Raw genomic sequence first — 19,493 nt, 5'->3', positions numbered from 1 at the left:
AGATGTAATGTTGGGGGTAACAATGGACGTAGGCGCATGCACTGCAACGGAGAGAACAGCTCTGATAGCGCCCAATAATAGTCGTCAGACACATGTAGGAAGAAAGCCAGACTATGAAGCACATGGTCTTCGATGTCTATATACTAATGCCCAGAGTATGGGAAACAAACAGAACGAACTTGAACTCTTAATACAGGAGGGAAATTATGACTTGATAGGTATAACTGAGACTTGGCGGGATGACTCTCATGACTGGAATACAGCAATTGAAGGATATAACTTGTTCAAAAAGAACAGGAGGAACAGAAAAAGAGGTGGGGTTGCACTGTATGTGAAAAATACATATCTCTGCACAGAAATACAGGAGGATGAGCTTGGTAGCCCCATCGAGAGCATCTGGATCAAAATAAATGGAGCAAAGAATAAAAGGAACCTGGTGGTCGGAGTCTACTACCGGCCACCCAATCAAGGAGAAGACGAGGATGAAACTTTTGAAAAGCAAATAGCCAATGTTTTAAGGAAGCATGATGTAGTAGTAATGGGGGACTTCAATTTCCCCAATATTTGTTGGGAGACAAATTCTGAAAAACATGTCCCCTCCAGGAAATTCCTGACTTGTGTGGTGGATAACTTCCTCCTACAGGTGATATTCAACCTGTTCTGGAGGGGGTTGCACTCCCCCTAAAGGATCAGGTTCGTAGTTTGGGGTGCTCTTGGACCCAGAACTGTCACTTGAGGCACAGGTGAACTCAGTGGCACGGAGCACTTTTTATCAGCTTAGGCTGGTATACCAACTACGCCCTTATCTGGACAGAGATAGCCTTGCTACAGTTATCCATGCTCTGATAACTTCTCGTCTGGATTACTGCAATGCGTTATACGTGGCGCTGCCTTTGAAAACGGTCCGGAAACTTCAGCTGGTCCAAAATAGGGCAGCAAGATTGTTAACAGGGACTGGCCTGCGAGCTCATATTACGCCAGTACTTTTCCAGCTGCACTGGCTGCCAGTCCATTTCCGGGCCCGATTCAAAGTGCTGGTGTTAACATTCAAAGCCCTTAACGGCTTGGGGCCAGGTTACCTGAAGGATCGCCTCCTCCCATATGTGCCTGCCCGGACCTTAAGATCATCGTCAGCGGCCCTTCTCCATGAGCCCCTGCCAAAGGAAGTGAGGCGGGTAGCTACTAGGAGGAGGGCTTTTTCTGCTGTGGCACCCCGGCTCTGGAATGAGCTCCCTAGTGAGGTTCGCCTGGCGCCTACATTGTATTCCTTTCGGCGCCAGGTGAAGACCTTTTTATTTTCCCAGGCATTTTAGCCTTCTAAATTTTTATCTTTGCTGTTTTAAATCTGTATTTTAAACTTCTGCACTGCTGCTAAGTTTTATTGTGGTTGTATTGTTATATTGTGGTTTTAATGTTCTGCATATTTTAAATTGCTTTATTGTGTGTTGTTTGGATTTAATTTTTGTGAACCGCCCAGAGAGCTTCAGCTATTGGGCGGTATAGAAATGAAATGAAATGAATGAATGAATAAATAAATAAATAAATAAATACAGAAAGTAGAGGAAGGAACTAGAGGATCGGCTATCCTTGACTTGATCCTAACCAACAGAGATGACTTAGTGGATAAAGTAGCAGTTACAGGAACTCTGGGGGAAAGCGACCATGTTGTACTTGAGTTCTTGGTTCTAAGGGAAGCAAAAGCCGAGTGTAGTCAAATGCGTGCCCTGGATTTTAGGAAAGCTGATTTTAATAAACTCAGAACAATGATCAGTAAGGTCCCATGGCAAGCGACGCTAACGAGAAAAGGAGTCCAAGATGGGTGGGAGCTTTTAAAAAAGGAAATTCTCAAGGCACAATCACAAACAGTTCCAACAAGAAGAAAAGGTGGAAGACAACAGAAGAAGCCAATGTGGCTTCACAAAAAGCTTAGCGATGACCTGAAAACAAAAAAGGACACATATAGGAAGTGGAAAGAAGGCCAAGCAACAAAGGAAGAGTACAGGCAGGTAGCACAGAATTGCAGGGATGGCGTCAGGAAGGCTAAAGCTAAGAATGAGCTGAGGTTAGCGAGGGATGCTAAAAGCAACAAAAAGGCTTTCTTCAGCTACGTGCATAGTAAAAGGCAGAGGAAAGAAATGGTTGTTCAGCTATTAAATACGGATGGCAAAACGATAACAGATGACAAAGAAAAGGCAGAGGTGCTCAATTCCTACTTTGGCTCAGTCTTCTCCCAAAAGAGGGTCTAGGAGCTCCCTGGCAAAGGCGAAGTACAGGCTGAAGGGGCAGGATTGCAGCTTGAGATCGATAGGCATATGGTCAAGGAACACCTAATTACTCTGAATTAGTTCAAATCTCCAGGGCCAGATGAGCTGCACCCTAGAGTAATAAAGGAACTGGCAGAAGAACTCTCAGAACCGCTGTCTATTCTCTTTGAGAAATCGTGGAGGACAGGGGAAGTGCCAGATGACTGGAGGAGGGCTAATGTTGTCCCTATCTTCAAAAAGGGTAAAAAGGAGGAATCTGGGAACTACAGACCAGTCAGTCTGACATCAATCCCCAGGAAAATTCTGGAGCAGATGATAAAGCAATCCATCTGGAAGCACCTTGGAAACAATGCAGTGATTACTCAAAGCCAACATGGATTTGTCAAAAACAAGTCCTGCCAGACGAATCTGATCTCATTTTTGGATCAAGTCACCTCCCTTGTGGACCGTGGGAATGCTGTGGACATAATATACCTCGACTTCAACAAAGCTTTCGACAAAGTGCCCCATGATATCCTGATGAGCAAACTAGCTCAAAGTGGGCTAGATGAAACAACGATCCACAGTTGGCTACAGAATCGCACTCAAAGAGTGCTTATCAATGGGACCTTCTCAAACTGGAGAGAGGTAACGAGTGGGGTACCACAGGGCTCAGTCCTGGGCCCAGTGCTCTTCAACATTTGTATTAATGACTTGGAGGAGGAGGTGCAGGGAATGCTGATCAAATTTGCAGATGACACAAAATTGGGCGGGATAGCTAATACCTTGGAAGACAGAAACAAAATTCAAAGTGATCTTGATAGGCTGGAGCGCTGGGCAGAAAACAACAGAATGACATTTAATAGGGATAAATGTCAAGTTCTGCACCTAGGAAAAAGAAACCAAATGCACAGTTACAAGATGGGGGATACATGGCTCAACAACACTACAAGCGAGAAGGATCTGGGAATTGTTGTCAATCACAAGCTGAATATGAGTCAGGAATGTGATGTGGCTGCAAAAAAGGCCAATGCTCTTTTGGGCTGCATTAATAGAAGCATAGCTTCCAAATCCCGGGAAGTACTAGTTCCCCTCTACTCAGCACTGGTTAGGCCTCATCTGGAGTACCGCGTCCAGTTCTGGGCACCACACTTTAAGAAGGATGCAGACAAACTGGAGAGGGTTCAGAGGAGGGCAACAAAGATGATCAGGGGAATGGAAACAAAGCCCTAAGAAGAGAGACTGAAAGAACTGGGCATGTTTCGCCTTGAGAAGAGAAGACTGAGGGGAGATAGGATAGCGCTCTTCAAGGACTTGAAAGGTTGTTCCAGAGAAGAAGGCCAGGATCTCTTCTCGATCATCCCAGAGTGCGGGACACAGAATAATGGGCTCAAGTGACAGGCATCCAGATTCCGGCTGAACATCAGGAAAAACTTCCTGACTGTTAGAGCAATACGACAATGGAACCAATTCCCTAGGGAGGTGGTGGGCTCTCCCCCACTGGAGGCATTCAAGGCGAGGCTGGACAGCCACCTGTCAGGGATGCTCTGACTTGGATTCCTGCACTGAGCAGGGAGTTGGACTCGATGGCCTTGTAGGCCCCTTCCAACCCCACTATTCTATGATTGTATGGATGTATACCCAGCCTTTCTGTGAAGCAGCATCCAAGACAGCTAGCAATAAATGCAAATACATATTGTAACGTTTTGCTGTGCCACAACTGCCTTGTGAGGTGGACCAGTTGTTCACACTTTTATCTGGTCAGTAAGACATACACGCCTTATATCACGCCCTTTCCCCTCTAAACCTGGATAGGGAGACTACGGGCAAGTTACCTGCAAGGGATGAGGTAGTATCTAGCTGAGGCTTCCCATCCATGGGCAGGCAGACTGCTTTCTTCTTACTTCCCTTTGGCGCAAACGGTAAGCAGGTCGGTGAGCCAAGCGGCTAGGCAGGTGGGGAGAGAAGCCTCGCATGATCCGTGTCAGACTAGAGCTGGGGAGACCCAGCCTTCACTCTCCACTCAGCGAGGAAGCTCACTAAAGGCACAATCCCCCCTCCCCCACAAAGCCTAATTTTTTTCTCAGTCCTTGACCAATCTTGCTGGATGTTGACCTCACTGCTAGTTAGACCATTCTTTCTCAGCCTGGCAAATTGGTGGCTTTCCATCCATATTTCATGTGACAAGCGGTTGGTCATGCCTTTTAGTTCTTTTTTCTCGGATTTTCACGCTCAGTTTTTGTTTCTACCATAGCCTATGCTGTAGAAGAACTCCCCGTGGACCGTATCGCAAAAGGCAACGCTACATTGTCCATGAGGCCCCACATGGGTGGCTAGTCCTTTGTCCCTGTAACATCCCGTAATAAGCTGATATGCACCAAACCTAGCTAGCAAATTACATCGCTATCTACATGTATGGATGTTGCAGACGCCCAACTGGGTCAAGAAGTCCGTTGCCTCCCGCCACCTGCAACCTCCGGACCTTGCCCGCCAAGCCCCTGCCCTCGCTTGTGCCCACTTGCACCCTCCTGGACTCACCACAATCTGTCTGGCGTGTGCCCGCCATTTTGCTGCCCTATTTTTTTTACGGGAAAAAGGGAGGTTTTTAAAATGCACATATTTAAATATGTGCTGTTTGGGGCCGGGAAAGCTTAACATGCTTAATACTGGAGGCATTATGCCTCTAATATTGTGTATATTAAGCTTTCCCGGCCCCAAATGGCACATATTTAAATAATGCATTTTAAAAACCTCTTTTTTCCATTTAAAAAAAAGGAAGCAAAATGGCGGGCGCTCACCAGATGGACCTGGGGTGAGTGCGGGCGACTCGCTGAGCTTGCAGGGACTAGAGCACAGGTCCAGGGGCAGGGGGGTCAAGTGGGGGCCAAGTGGGGGCAATGCTTCAGCAGGCGCATGGAGAACCCAAGCTGGGTTGTGTTCACGCATCCCCATCTACGTGCAAAATTTGGGGCACATCAGACAAGGGGGAGCTTAGCTATGCTCCCAGAACGGACTTTTTGCCCCTGTGGGAAAACGAAGTGTCCAATCATCCTATGCAGGGCAGACGTTGTGAGGGCGATCTTCGCCTGCTCATCCTCCTGCCTTGCATTTTCGCCTGTCTAGCAAAAGCCTCTTGGTGGGGGAGGAAAGCAGGCTGGAGAGGCCTCCAGATAGCTCATATCCTGGCCTCCCCAGTCTCCCCACCTCCCCTCCCCACCCACCAAAACACCCCCTTTCCCCCCCCCACTTCGAGGTTATGTACCCAACCTTGGAGAGCCAGCCAGCATGGCCCTTTCCATACCAGCTGGGGGTGTGTGTCAGTGCTCCGATTCCCAGGTCTGAGGTTGGAGTGCTGTCTCTGACCTTGGATCTGGGAATTCGAGCTATCCTATGGCCTCTCAGATGCTGTCTAGGGGCCACAGAATCATTCCCTCTGCAACCTTGGACTAATCCAGCATTCCCCAACCTGGTGCTTTCCTGATGTATTGGACTCCAATTCCAACCACCCCCTTCATCATTCTAGCTGGGGGTAATAAGCAGAAGGTCCCAGGTTCAATCCGTAGCATCTCCAGGTAGGTCTGGGAAAAACCCATGGGACATTCCGGCGAGCCACTGCCCATCACCATAGACCAGTCATCCCCAATGTAGTGCCCTCCCAACGTTTTTAACTACAACTCCCATCAGCCCCAGCCAGCATAGCCAGTGGGGGTGATGGGATATGCAGTACTGAAATAGGCAGAGCAATGGACCAACTTGATGCAAGACAGCTTCCGATGTTCCTAAAAGGCCTTGCTAACCACTTCATTTTCCCCCTATTATGCCCAAACGGAGGGAAAGAAGCTATTATTATATGGGATACAAAATAAAACTTTTCTTTTAGCCTCACAACCAACCAAAGGTAGATTAGGTGTGTTTTCATAAAAAGTAGCATGGAAGAGGAGTAATTTTTACTTTTTACTGCAAGTGTGAAGATGCCAGCCTAGGAACCTAACTCCCCTGTCCAAGCTACATACTATTCTACAAATTATCAGTGCAAGTCTAAATTGCCCATTTCTAAGGAAGAAGTTGCTGCTGTGCAAGTGGGGAGTGGTGAAGGAGGAAGTGGCGTGTCCCTTTGTGAACTTGAATGGTGGAGATTTCCTTACTTTACATGATGTAGAGTACACGCAAGCAAATGTCATCCTTGTAAATAATCCCCACAGCATTCTATTTCTTCCAAAACGTATTAGCCTGTGTGCACCCCAAACGACTAACATCAGTATGCATGAGCAATGACACGCTGAAAGAAAACCAATTCCCTTTTGATTTATAAAACCCTTCCCTACCTCATCGCCTAGAGAAGATTCCTGTCCATAGGGAACCAGGTGAGTAGCTATTTATAAGCCTGCAATAGACTGTTCCTGAATGTTGTTGACTGGTTTATGAGAAGAAAAACCCAGGTTTTTGTGCTGAATAAATTACTCCACTGCCTTTAACTGGCTTGAACCAGCTTTAAAGGACAACCCTACCGGATTAACAAATATCTCAGGGGTAGGCATCCTGGTGCCCTCCAGATATTTTGGACTACAGTTCCACAATACTTGGCTATGCTGGCTGGGGCTTATGGAAGTTGTAGTCCAAAACATCCAGAGGGCACCGGGTTGCCATAAACCAGAACCACAAACAGCTGGCTTACTTTAAAGGTAAATCCATTTTAAAGGGAGATTTGAGTCATTGCTTTAACCCCGCACCCACCCACAATGCAGAGAACAAGCAACAGTGTTTTTTATCCAAATTTTTTATTCTTGGTCTCTTAAATTCCTTAATCCTACCTCATTGTATGAGCCTAAGAGTCATTTCAGTTCCTAAGGAAGTGAAGCTGGAGGGAATGTATACAGCAGTGCATCCTATTGTCCTCCCATACTAATGCTTTCCTTTCTTATTTTAACATCTATTAGATGAGACCAATGTGTACACTAAATATAATCTTCAATCATAGGTACCTGGACCTGGAGGAAAGGAGTAGGAACAAACTTCAACTACAAAGCCTCTTTGGCACCAGTTACTGAAGTTGTTTCATGTTTATTTATAAAAATAGTATGTCAGCAAGATTGCAGAGTCAAGGAGAAACAGCAAGCAATTCCCAGCATTTCAAGGACATAATGCATCTAAAACAAAAATTACTGCTACTGACTAACTGGGTCCCTTCACTCTAGCTCTGCCTTAAAGATGCCAAGTTGACCGATTTTCCACATCCTTTAATTCTTAGGGACTTCCAAGTGGATCTTTACTCAGTGACATGTTGCGAAGTTTTAACACAGGCATTCAAGGGAGCTGGCCCTCATCAGTTGGAACGTAAGGGAGCAGAGTCCACCAAGGAACTCAGCTAGTAACCAAACCAGCAAGGACTACACAGTGGGCATGCAGTTCGCAAGACCCAGAAGAGCAAGAATCAAATGGATTGAAATGGCACTTCGCTTTCCTGGCACAATCCTTTGAACCTGAAGCTCGTATGTTGCATGCTAGAACCAAGAGTGGTATCACTGAAATCAAGCCAGTTTAAGATGCTTGGCTAAGTCTAGGCCATTAGACGTGTTCGGGTCGCATAAACCTGGTGAGCTGCAGAAGCACATGACTTCACATCGTGGCACCCTGCTCCACTTCCCCAGGAGGTGTCTCAAGAGCATGCCTTGTGCCTCTCTGAAGCAGTAAAGTGAGGGATGGTTGAAAACGAAGTAACAAGTGTATGTTGGCCAAAGCCTACTAAAATCCCAAAATAGGCCTGCACAACATGTGACTCACTTGCTTATTCCAGACAGCCAGCAAAATAGGTTTATTAAGCCACTACTGGGCTGCACTCATCTTCCCAGGTCACATTATACAGGCCTGTGTGACTAGAACAAAACGTACTGATTTAGCTTGAGCTTTTCCAGGCTTATTTCTGCTCTCAGGATGTACCAAAATAATTTACTGTTGCCTCTAGAAGTCCACTGGAGCAGTCTCTGATCAAACCACCTTTTGCTATATTCAATCCTGACAGAGTGCTATTTCCTCCTTAGGAATTTGGATCCTCATGTGTTCAAAAGAATGGGGGTACTGTTGGGAATTCTTAATTTGCTGCTTGCACAGGTATCACCAGGAAGAAGCTACCAGCATCCCCTATAAGAGGTCCAGAGAGAGAGAACCCCAAGCCAAATGGATTCCCATCAAGCATTACAAGAACCTGCCCATATATTTGGTCTCCTCCTCTGCCCTTTCCCCTTCTGCAAGAAGGAAAAAGAAAGCAATTATGAAGAGCAGAACAGACAGCAGGAACCCTCTCTAAAAGCATCTGTTCAGCACGACTCTCACCAACTCAAAGAAAAACCTATCACTACTCCTAAACAACCGCCACCCTATTACTGAGTCTTCTGAGGGCCATCACACTAGTTTTTCTCAGTGATATATATCTGAAACACACTAAAGGATAAGCATTTGTACCTGTTTCACAAATGCCCCTTGAAATCATGACATTAGGGCTTCAATTCCAGGCAACCTCATCCAAGTTGTAAGCTCCACTGAACTCAACTGGACAGTGTATTCTTTAAGAGATAGATGAAAGCAAGCCTGCTCATTTTATGGGTTTAATTTCAGATCCTCATGCCATTACAGTGGCACAAAACTGAGAGGAAATACATACTGTGTAACTCAGACCTCTTAATCTACACTGTATTATGCTTTGCAGCACTGCATTTGGCAGACAAAAAACAAACAGGTTCTTCACGTGTTGGCTCAGTAAGAAAAGCCAGTATCTTGGAGCTGCCCCAGAATTTCCAGGACAAGGTGATATCAACTGCCACTAGAGTCCTTTTGTCTACAGGGAATATGATGGCCAGCATCAAGATGTTAAACTAAACAGGATACCGGTGAACACTGAAAACGATCAGCTACTCAGAATCTAGTCTGGAAAGCAAGTCTTTGCTTTTAGTTTAGAGCAGCTCATCTGTTTGTTTTCTGTTGCCCCGACAAAGTCTCCACTCTTCTTCCTCTTTATTAAAGAACTTCCCAGTGTGTGAGTTGTGTCAGCGGTACAATGAAGAGCCAAAAAGGCAAATGGAGGCTTGCTGCTGCCCCTCTCAGGCGTCATGAAGGTTATTTTCATTCAGGAGGATCTTTTCCCCAGGTTTGAAGGCTGGCATGCCCCGGTAAGGGCAGCTGGCACAGCGGAATGCATCCCCCAGGTAACACTGCAGAGAGAAGAGAGGCTGAGTCAGCGTCTTGCCAAGGGCTACATTTCACAATGTCTGTCCTTTTCTAAGTGGAAAATGGCTTGTATTAAATACTACTTTAACTTTTGATCAAAGTACATTGAACCAGGGAGAATGGGGGAGGGAGAGAATCAGCTTCCAAGAGCCAAGGTCTGTGTTGGGGTCCAGTGAAGGCTCTTGAAAGGCATATAAAGCACTGCCACATCCCCCTAGTGGCAGAATTCGTCAATGGCTGCACATTCACCTCTAGGTTCATCCTCAGTCACAAAATAGCTGGGCACCTGTCCCCAAATCTTTTGGGTTGGTGGGCACATTTGGAATCTTGGGAGAATGTCACAGGCACTCTCACAAAATGGCTGCCATGGGGGTCACCCATTCCTGAAATGGCCACCGTAGCCAGTCACAAAACACTCATTTTCCAAAAAGCCAATTGGTGAGGCTAAAAGTAACCTGTGCATGAACCTAAGTACAAGGCAGAGGTGGGGGCTGAGCTCGAAAACACTCCTTTTGAACCCATACAAAGATGATGCTGGAGGGCAGCCCTTTGCTTGCAGCATACCAGCATCCCAAATAAAAAACAATTTAAAAAACTTAAATTAATTAAATAGCAGGAGAGGCAGGAAGCCTGGTGGGTGCTAAGAGGGGTGCCTGTGGGCACACTGGTGCTCACGGGCACCATGCTGGAAACGCCAGATTTAGGGAATAAACACAATTTGGAGAATGCCAAGAGTTGAGGAGTGAGAGTTGCATTTTTATACAGCTGCCACTTGACACAACTAATTCTTACACAGATTTCTCTTCCATGTAGGAAATTGAGCACAGCCTACATGTATACGCTTGTGTCTATTTTATCACATATACAAACATCTGAAATCCGCTGTGCTTCATGCTGCAAGAGCAAATGGTGAAAGCCACATGTTAACATAGCTGGCATTAAATTCTAAATGCTCCTAGATACAAAACATATCTGAATTAACAGGTCAGTGAGCATACACCCTTACGTTGCCACAAGCAGATCTGGGCTGCAAGCTCTTCTTCTCCTGCTCCAGCTCTTCAGCAAGACCGCAGGTGCTGCAGAAGAAGCAGGCTTTATAAGTCTATTTGTTTAACAAAGCACTCATTGCATAGCCGTTTTACGAGATGTGGGTGGACTATAAATCTTCTCGCACAAAGGACTCTGGGTGTGGACACCTATCCTATTTCTTATTTCATCCCTCTTCATTCTTTTAGCCATGCTGTACAAAAAAGGAAGTGGCGGTGGCAGCAACACCTCATCTGCTCATACTAACCCAAGCAGGACAAAACACTGGGAAATGCCAGTTGCAATTCTGAGGTCTTCAATATTATTTATTTGAAAATCTCTTGCTCTTCACCTAGGTTATTAACCTAGAAGAAACTACATGTTCAACCCCATCTTATGCATTATTATTTGGAAGCTGTGATTTCCATGTGAGTTACTGCCAAGTAGGTATTCATAGGATTGTGAACCACTCTCTTTATAGTTCCTGGCTGGATTTCCCCCTACAACTGGAGGAATGTTTTGGCTATCTATTTCGCGCGAGAGAGAGAGAGAGAGAGAGAGAGAGCGTGCGCGCGCCACATAACTTATCCCAGCAATAAAGGTTAGAAGATTTGTCAGTTTGTCAGTGTAATAAAAAGAAATTATGTTATTCTACTTGTTTCACCCAACCTTACTGGTTAACACCAAAACAAATATTAAAAATAAAAAGAGCAACACCTACACCTGGGAAAACTGTATGTAGATTTAGGATGCTTGTTTCCAGCATCCTAATCCATGTCATAAAAAGTGCCATCGCATTTGCTCAATGGGAGCAACAAGCTACCAGGCTTATGGCCTCATAATTAAATTCACCTTGGGGTCAGCATACAGTATATTCATGTACTTTAGTACTCACCAATTCTTACAGGCTTTCCTCTTTCCAGATTCCTTACAAGAGGGGGCTTTGAGGGAAGCTGGATCTGGCTTTTTCAAATCCTCAGGATCCAGAAGCTCATCTGAATCCAGCAGATCCTGAAGAGAAGTGAAGAGTAAGGGCCCTGACCTATATGAAACTACAATGTTTGTTTTACATTTAAGTCATTCTCCATGTTAGAAAGTTCCCCCCACCTCCCCTACCCAACTGTGTAGTGTTGCTGCAGAGTCCTGTAGACATTTCATTATAAAATAGCCAAAGTAGCATAGTGCTCATTTAGCCATCAGAACATAGAGAAACGTTTAAAATATTATTTTCCATTGGGGGTGGGGAATGATGACAAACCAACATATAACTGCAATATATAAAAAATGAAATTTCTCAGCTTGTTTTAGGGCATTCTTTTCATGTTTACCATGTCTTCATCATTCATATCATTGGCAGAGAGAGTCCAGAGCTTGGCAGCAGTGGGATCCACAGCTGGCTTTTCTAAAGACAACAGAATAAGGAAGGATTGTAGAGAACAGAACTCCAATTATGACACAACATGCCTTACTTCTGTTGTATAATAAATTCTTGGGGGCCTTTTAGTATGCTAGAACTAGAACTTTGAAAGAGGGCATCTCATGACGTATATTTTCTAAGCTAACTGTGGAAAATCTATTTAATGCATCCAACATAAGACTTCCCTTGATAGCAATCCAGAAGCTTCAACTAGCAGAATATGGTGCAACAACCAGAAGCACATTACACTGTGCTGAATTTCCATAAGATGGACTGCCATGATAAGATCACACAGCTGAAAATTATGGTGCTAGCCAACTCTTTGAACTTTTATAGACTGAAGGCTCTCTTGAAATCCCATCTATATCAATTGCCTCTTGTATCTAATTTTGATCCTTACTAAGAGACATGACAGTTGCATGTAATTATTTGCTCCACTCCTATTTGATTTCTAAATGACGTGTCGTACCATCTTCAAGAATTTGATGCTGTATAGTTTAAGAGGCAGGCAACTGCAACAACTGAAGCAACCAACTCTTGGGCTGCTTCTTAGTCTAATACCATCACTCTGAACATGTACAAGCAGATCTCGATATGGGCCAATGCAACGTTCCTTTATGTAAGGCAACATGGAGATGCTGTTCATCATCAGTATAGTAATTCTTTCACGAGGCTGTGCTTGCTAACCAGGGTGTAAAGGTCATATGGCAACAACCACCTAGACTATTATGATGCCTTCTGTTGAAGAATTTAGTGAATTCAGGTTCTAGAGCTCCCATTTGTATAGGTGACACTGTGAAGAGGAGAGGTCTCCATCTGCCTCTCTTACCAGGTGCAGCAGGTTTCTTGGCAAAGGAAAGTTTGAGTTGACGTGAAGATCCCACTTCAAACTTGGGCTTCTTGCCTTCAATCTGAACTGAGAGGAGATCATTGCACTGCAAACCCAGACGCTCCTGGACAGATTGGGTCTGCTCCGAGGTTAAAGGCTCCTTCTGGAGCTGGAATACAAGAGGAAGCAAAGTATTGGCCTAGTGGTTAACTTCTTCCTGACAGGAACACCTGGAAGAAGTGGCACACTACCATCACTGCCATGTTGCCCACAAAATATATTTCCCCCTTTTAGAAATCTCACCAACACAAACCCTTTTTTGCTTGCTCTCTACACAAACCCAAGTTTTGTTTTTCAAATGTACTGTGGATTCCTTTCACAATTAGACTGGACATTATAATGTTGTTTTGTTATATTATTCATATTTAAAATGTCTTGTCAGCCACTTTGGGAAGACTTATTTTTGAAAAGTGGTGTTAAGCCTCTTAGGGCGCAATCCAATGCACGTTTAGACGGAGAAAAGGTCTACAACTCCCAGCATGCCCCAGCCAGCCATGCTGGCTGGGGCATGCTGGGAGTTGTAGACCTTTTCTCCGTCTAAACGTGCATAGGATTGCGCCCTTAAATAAAATAAAACGAATGCCCTTTTCCTGCACAATCTTAGAACCCTCAAAATCCACACACATACCTCCTTTATTTCTACCAGTCCAGAAAGTGTCAAAGCTGTGGGCAGCTTGCTTACTGACTTGAGTCTGCTGTTGTTACCTGGGAAGTATAGGACAGGGAGAAAAACAGTATTCATTATTAAGAATAGGGTGTGGTGCTCAAAATGTGAAAATCCCACAGAAGACTTTTATCCTTTGTTTAGCTATTTTCTGAATCATTTCAAGCAGAGCTAGACAGTGATTTAATTAATAAGCAAATTCAGTGGATTCAGGCTCTCACTGATATAAATCCATTATTTCCAACAAGCCCCCAGAAAACTGAATCCCAGAAGCCCTCTAGCTAATCTTATCGGGAGAGACCATGGTGCAGGGGAGGGGCCATGGCTGAGAAGCAGAGCCCTTGCTTTGCATGCAGAAGGTCCCAGGTTCAATCCCTGGCTTCTCCAGGTAGTGCTAGGAAGAACTCCTGCCTGAAACCCTGGAGTGCTGCTGCTGGTCGTACCCTCCTCCTCAAAAAGGACCTAGGGAAAAAACACCAATGCCTTCCATGATGGTCCAAGCTGCCCTTCAGTTTCTTCAGGGCCTCCTTGGGATTTCTGCCTTTTCTTTTCTTTTCAACCCGAGTCACTGGATTTAATGGCAGATTTCCTCTCCATAATCATAATTGCTTAGCTCTGCCTTCCCTAACCAGGTGCCTGCCAGATGTGTTGGACTACAAATCCCAGAATCCCCTAGCTACATCTGGAGGCACCTGAGAGCTGTATGTGATGCTGGTTCAGAGGTTGGGGGCTGTGTGCATACTTACAGAAAGAGTGATCTGTGCGAGGATCTCTGGGGGAGGGAGTAGACAGCCTTCTTTCCACCCCCTGTCCCAGCAATCCTGCTACAGGCCCTTTAAGCTAGCTTCAAGTCATATGCTCAATGCAGACAAGCCTTCATCTGTGGTAGTTTAGATCCAATAAAGCCCCTTCAGCCTAATTAATTTTTGACACCCCCAAATCCAATGGCAAGATAAAGGCTAATTCCTTACCTATTTCTGTTGTCACCACCTCCTTTAGAAGGATACGTCCCCCTGGCTTGACCACCCGAGCTATTTCAGCCAGGACTTCTGCACTGTGCACTGTTGAGCTGCCAGGTACCAGGCCAGACAGAACCACGTCAAAACTGGACTCCTTATAGGATGCTAAAGAGATAAAATTATTAAGCGTACACATAACCATTCTGTAATTTCCTTTTGCATATATGGATAGCATAATATCTGATGGGGTTATACATTATGAATAAGTAATAGTGAAATCAGAATAGTTTGGGGAAAATACTGCGAAGTAGCAATCCTTGAATGCTTCACTGAAAGTCACTATCAGATGGCAGAAGCTGGCCAATAAACACAACTTTCAGGTTCCCTTTGTCTGCTCTCCCAACCAGGCAGCCCAATAACTCCACACACAAGGCTGCACTGCTTTGCGCCAGCTGTCTCCTTGCAGGCACGCACAGATCAGAGTCATGTGATATAGATAAGATCAGGTACAGTAACATGAGAAATATATATATTTTGTCCTGTCCACTTATAGCCACATGTTCTGTCAACGTTGTACAAGCTAAGGTGATTGTTGTGTGGTGCAAACAAAACAGACATGTTAATATGGAGCAGCCTTCACCAGCCTGGTGCCCTCCAGACATGGTGTGCCTACAAATCCTATCACCCTAACCAGCACAGCCAATGGCTATTCTGGCTGGGGATTATGGGAGTTGTGGTCCCACACACCTGGAGGGTGCCAGGATGGGAGAGGCTGATACAGAGCACCCTCCTTAGCTCTTCCTATTTCCCAACCTGTCCATGTCACTGGCGTTGCAAGGGGGCATTGTCTCAAGTTGTTAATGATATAATGAGGAATTCTACTGTCCCTCCCTGGATGGGACATTTAATGATGCCTAACTCGTACCCATTCAGCATGATGGCAATCTTAAACCAAGCACAGCAATGAATACTTCTGAACACTTACACTGTAGCAATTGGTTGATGTTTTCTACAGAAACATGACCTTCAGCTCCAACAACAGCTTGGATGTTCTGTACAAGACTCTGAAGTGCCTCAGGAGAGGAGTGGCTATCCCAAACAACTGCCACTTGCTGGCCCCTACAGATCCCATGCTCTGCCATGTCTGAAATATCACTCGGCCTGAAAGGAACAAGAAACCGCTGACCAAAACAAAAGACATTTGCAAGAAACAAAATATGGAGAATATTGTTTTATATCAGGGGCAGGCAACCTGGTACTTTCCAGAAGTTTTGGATGAAAATTCCCATAAACCCTGACCACTGACCATGCTGGCTGGGGCTTCTGGGAGCTATAACCCAAAACATCTGGAGGGCACTAGGTTGTGTAGCCCTATTTTAATTGGTGGGATCCCTTCTGGAGGCCTTTGGCAGTATTAGAGGAATACTGCCAAAGAGAAGCAGTCAGCCAGTTTCCCCAAACATATCTGGTGGAATTCATTACAACAGATGGTTTAGGGGACATTGCTTCTAAGATCTCCAATCAAGAAACTTATTTTCAGTTACAGTACTGTAAACTTTAGGGATACCAAGAACTGGAGAACACCAGACTGGAACATTTCTTTACCCTTATCTCAGCTGCACACATTTAAAAACAACGTATCTCTAGAATAATCCACCCTTCCCTAAGTGGTAAAGATAAGAATTGTTAAAGCCCTTAAAACTAGACACTGCCAATACAGACATCTGAAGAAGCCAACAAGAACCAAATAATAGGAAGTCTACAATCCATGGGAAGCAAGCTGTGAAACCAGGCTTGCACAGCAATTGAAAGAGGGATACCATTTCCACCAAGGGGAATTCCATTTCCACTGACATCTGGGCAAGGTATCAGGTTTTAGCCATAATCTGCCATTGCATTCAGCATTATAACAACCTTTGTAATTATCCTTCCCAAGACCTTTTGCTTGCTCTCTACTTCTCTTACACCTCTGATCAGCATCAAACAAAGTCTCCTCACATATGCTATTATAACTTAGAAAAATGTGCTGCTCAGCTTGAAAAGCAAACTCCTCTAGGCAAACTGGGAGAAGGACCAAGTCTTTTTAAGATGTCAGAACTACACATGTGTTCACATTGATTGCAAAAGGAAAAGAGACAGGAGATTCATAGGCTCTATTCCATAATTGCATAGAGACATGGAGATAATAATCCAGGGACTGCAGAACTGAAGCATGTTCCAGCCCTATCCAACAGCCAGAGGGCCAAGGGGGAAGGGCCATGGCACAGTGGCAGAGCACATGCTGAGCATGCAGAAGGTCCTAAATTCAATCCCTGGCACCTCCAGGGAGGGCTGGACAAATTCCTGTCCGAAATTCTGGATTGCTGCTGCTGGCAGTCAGTGTCGATGACACTGGACTACGTGGACCAAGGGTCTGACTCATTATAAGGCAGCTTCCTGTGTGCCTAAAGACAATTTGATTGCATGTATACGAGAGAGTGGATTTTTGTGTGACTTCAATTGGTTAGAAGCTACCTTGAAGCCCCCCTTCATGGATCACTGCCTTGTTGTGGCGAAGGGGCTTGCGTAACTCAGTGAAGCCATAAGCTTTGCTGTGCAGGGCCACCCAAGACGGACAGGTCATGGCAGAGAGTTCTGACAAAATGTGGTCCACTGCAGAAGGAAATGGCAACCCACTCCAGTATTCTTGCCAAGAAAACCCCATGGAACGAAGAGAAAATTCTCTGGAAAAGACCCTGATGCTGGGAAGGATTGAAGGCAAAAGGAGAAAGGGACGGCAGAGGATGAGATGGCTAGATAGTATCAACGATGCAATAAATATGGACTTGAGCATGCTCCGGGAGAGCGTGGAGGACAGGAAGGCCTGGCGTGCTATAGTCCATGGGGTCATGAAGAGTCGGACACGACTGAACGACAACACCTTGAAGCCAATTTGATCAAAAGGCAGGGTATAAATCTCAGAGGGACAACCTGTGGCCCTCCAGATGTTTTGACCGACAACTCCCATCAGCCCTAGTCAGCATAGCCGATGGTGTGGGATGATGTAGGCCAAAACATCTGGAGAGCCCCAAGTTGCCCACCCGTGAAATAAATCTTCAGATTAATACATTTAATTAAACTAATGCGAGGATTAGCAAGATAACATTAACGTAGTGGTGTTATCTACATAAATTCAATGCAACAGGACGTGGATAAGATGCAGCTGTTTCTCAGACACCCTTCCACACCGTCATCCAAACTAGAGATGCGATGGCCGCAGACTTCAAGGCCTCCTCGGGATTTCTGCCTTTGCTGAGACAAAAAGCAAAACCCGAATCACCGGATTTAGCTGCAGCTTTCTTCCTTCGCCCTGACAGTTACTGCTTAGCACAGCCTACTCCAGCCGGGTGCCTCCAGATGTGGCTGGCTGGGGGGATTCCGGCAGCCGCAGTCCAACACATCTGGGGAGGCGCCCGGTCAGGGAACGCTGAGCTGAGCAGTAATGTTTACAGCGAGGAAAGCTGCCATTAAATCCCGCGACTGAAAAGAAAAGGCAGCAATCCCAAGCGGCGCTGGGGTTTTCCCCATAGGTCCTTTTTGAGGAGGGGGCCGCGACCAAAGAAGGAGGGGGCCGCACGGCCCGCCCCTCACAGGCCCCCCCCGGTGAATGGCGCCCTCCTTTCTGAGGAGGGGGCCGCGACCAACGAAGGGAGGGGGCCGCACGGCCCGCCCCTCACAGCCCCCCCCCCGGTGAATGGCGCCCTCCTTTCTGAGGAGGGGGCCGCACGGCCCGCCCCTCACAGCCCCCCCCCGGTGAATGGCGCCCTCCTTTCTGAGGAGGGGGCCGCAACCAACGAAGGGAGGGGGCCGCACGGCCCGCCCCTCACAGCCCCCCCCCCCGGTGAATGGCGCCCTCCTTTCTGAGGAGGGGGCCGCGACCAACGAAGGGAGGGGGCCGCACGGCCCGCCCCTCACAGGCCCCCCCGGTGAATGGCGCCCTCCTTTCTGAGGAGGGGGCCGCGACCAACGAAGGGAGGGGGCCGCACGGCCCGCCCCTCACAGGCCCCCCCGGTGAATGGCGCCCTCCTTTCTGAGGAGGGGGCCGCACGGCCCGCCCCTCACAGCCCCCCCCCCGGTGAATGGCGCCCTCCTTTCTGAGGAGGGGGCCGCACGGCCCGCCCCTCACAGCCCCCCCCGATGAATGGCGCCCTCCTTTCTGAGGAGGGGGCCGCACGGCCCGCCCCTCACAGCCCCCCCCCGGTGAATGGCGCCCTCCTTTCTGAGGAGGGGGCCGCGACCAACGAAGGGAGGGGGCCGCACGGCCCGCCCCTCACAGGCCCCCCCGGTGAATGGCGCCCTCCTTTCTGAGGAGGGGGCCGCGACCAACGAAGGGAGGGGGCCGCACGGCCCGCCCCTCACAGGCCCTCCCTAGTGAATGGCGCCCGATCGGGCGCCATTCACTAGGGAGGGCCTGTGAGGGGCGGGCCGTGCGGCCCCCTCCCTTCGTTGGTCGCGGCCCCCTCCTCAGAAAGGGCCTTTAAGACCCCCGAGGGGTTCGTGGGGCGAGCAGGCCACCGACGTCACCTCGCTGACGCGCCTGAGGCGACGGGGAACGGCCCCCTCAGGCCGGCCTCCCTCCCGGTCCCCGGTCTACCTTTCCAGCCCCGCGCCGCAGTAGCCGCCTTCAGCCCGCCGACTCACGCCAAACCTCTCCCGCCCCGCCCCGATAATGGTAGCAACCTATGTAGGCCCGGCTTCCCCCCCCCCCCACACGTCCCCGTGCCCTTTCCAAAGATGGCGGCGAGTCTTACCGTCAAAGCGGCTCCTGTTGCCCGCTGCAAAGATGGCGGCGGCGAGCTCATTGCTTATAGAGATAAATGCAGAGCAGCAGCGCATTTGGAAATTCCGGGGAAATTGAGCTTGATTCTTCCGCTGCTAATGTCTGGGGGGTGAAATCCCTCTATAGACTGCCTTGGAAGTTAGAGGGGAAAACCAGCGCCCTCTTCGGAGGGGTCGCCGGGTTAGTCTCTTGCGGCGAAACTTGCACAGGTTTTTCTGGCATCTTAAAGACTAACAAATAAACCAGTCCACAAAG

General features: G+C 47.2%; 1 protein-coding gene across 4 annotated transcripts; it reads right to left on the bottom strand.

Annotated features, from left to right (window-relative positions):
- Positions 1 to 7,288: 7,288 nt before the first annotated feature.
- Positions 7,289 to 19,113, bottom strand: CIAPIN1 (cytokine induced apoptosis inhibitor 1). 4 transcript variants are annotated; one of them, XM_084812174.1, is made up of 10 exons: positions 18,983 to 19,113; positions 17,586 to 17,710; positions 15,405 to 15,580; positions 14,432 to 14,584; positions 13,425 to 13,501; positions 12,737 to 12,905; positions 11,819 to 11,892; positions 11,386 to 11,501; positions 10,471 to 10,540; positions 7,289 to 9,448 (listed from the first exon to the last, which is right to left on the bottom strand). In XM_084812174.1, coding segments are annotated over exons 2-10 (948 nt in total). In that variant the 5' UTR covers positions 17,588 to 17,710; positions 18,983 to 19,113; the 3' UTR covers positions 7,289 to 9,337. The 4 variants fall into 4 exon arrangements, with proteins under 4 accessions (XP_084668300.1, XP_084668303.1, XP_084668302.1 ...); XM_084812177.1 differs by lacking the exon at positions 17,586 to 17,710; XM_084812176.1 differs by lacking the exon at positions 17,586 to 17,710 and having other exon boundaries at positions 19,053 to 19,113.
- Between the last annotated feature and the right edge of the window lie 380 nt (positions 19,114 to 19,493).

Source organism: Heloderma suspectum, chromosome 8, assembly GCF_057233095.1.
Source record: "Heloderma suspectum isolate Gila_16-S chromosome 8, 16-S_ref, whole genome shotgun sequence".
NCBI lineage: Eukaryota > Metazoa > Chordata > Lepidosauria > Squamata > Helodermatidae > Heloderma > Heloderma suspectum.
This window is presented reverse-complemented; position numbering and strand designations above follow the sequence as displayed.

What these genes read in the sequence shown, in the direction of transcription:
- CIAPIN1 (XM_084812174.1), bottom strand. An exon ending in CAAGAAACCTGCTGCACCTG is followed by an intron (nt 11,893 to 12,736) that starts GTAAGAGAGGCA and finishes TGTTGTCTTTAG; the next exon opens with AAAAGCCAGCTGTGGATCCC. An exon ending in ATATGAATGATGAAGACATG is followed by an intron (nt 11,502 to 11,818) that starts GTAAACATGAAA and finishes ACTTCTCTTCAG; the next exon opens with GATCTGCTGGATTCAGATGA.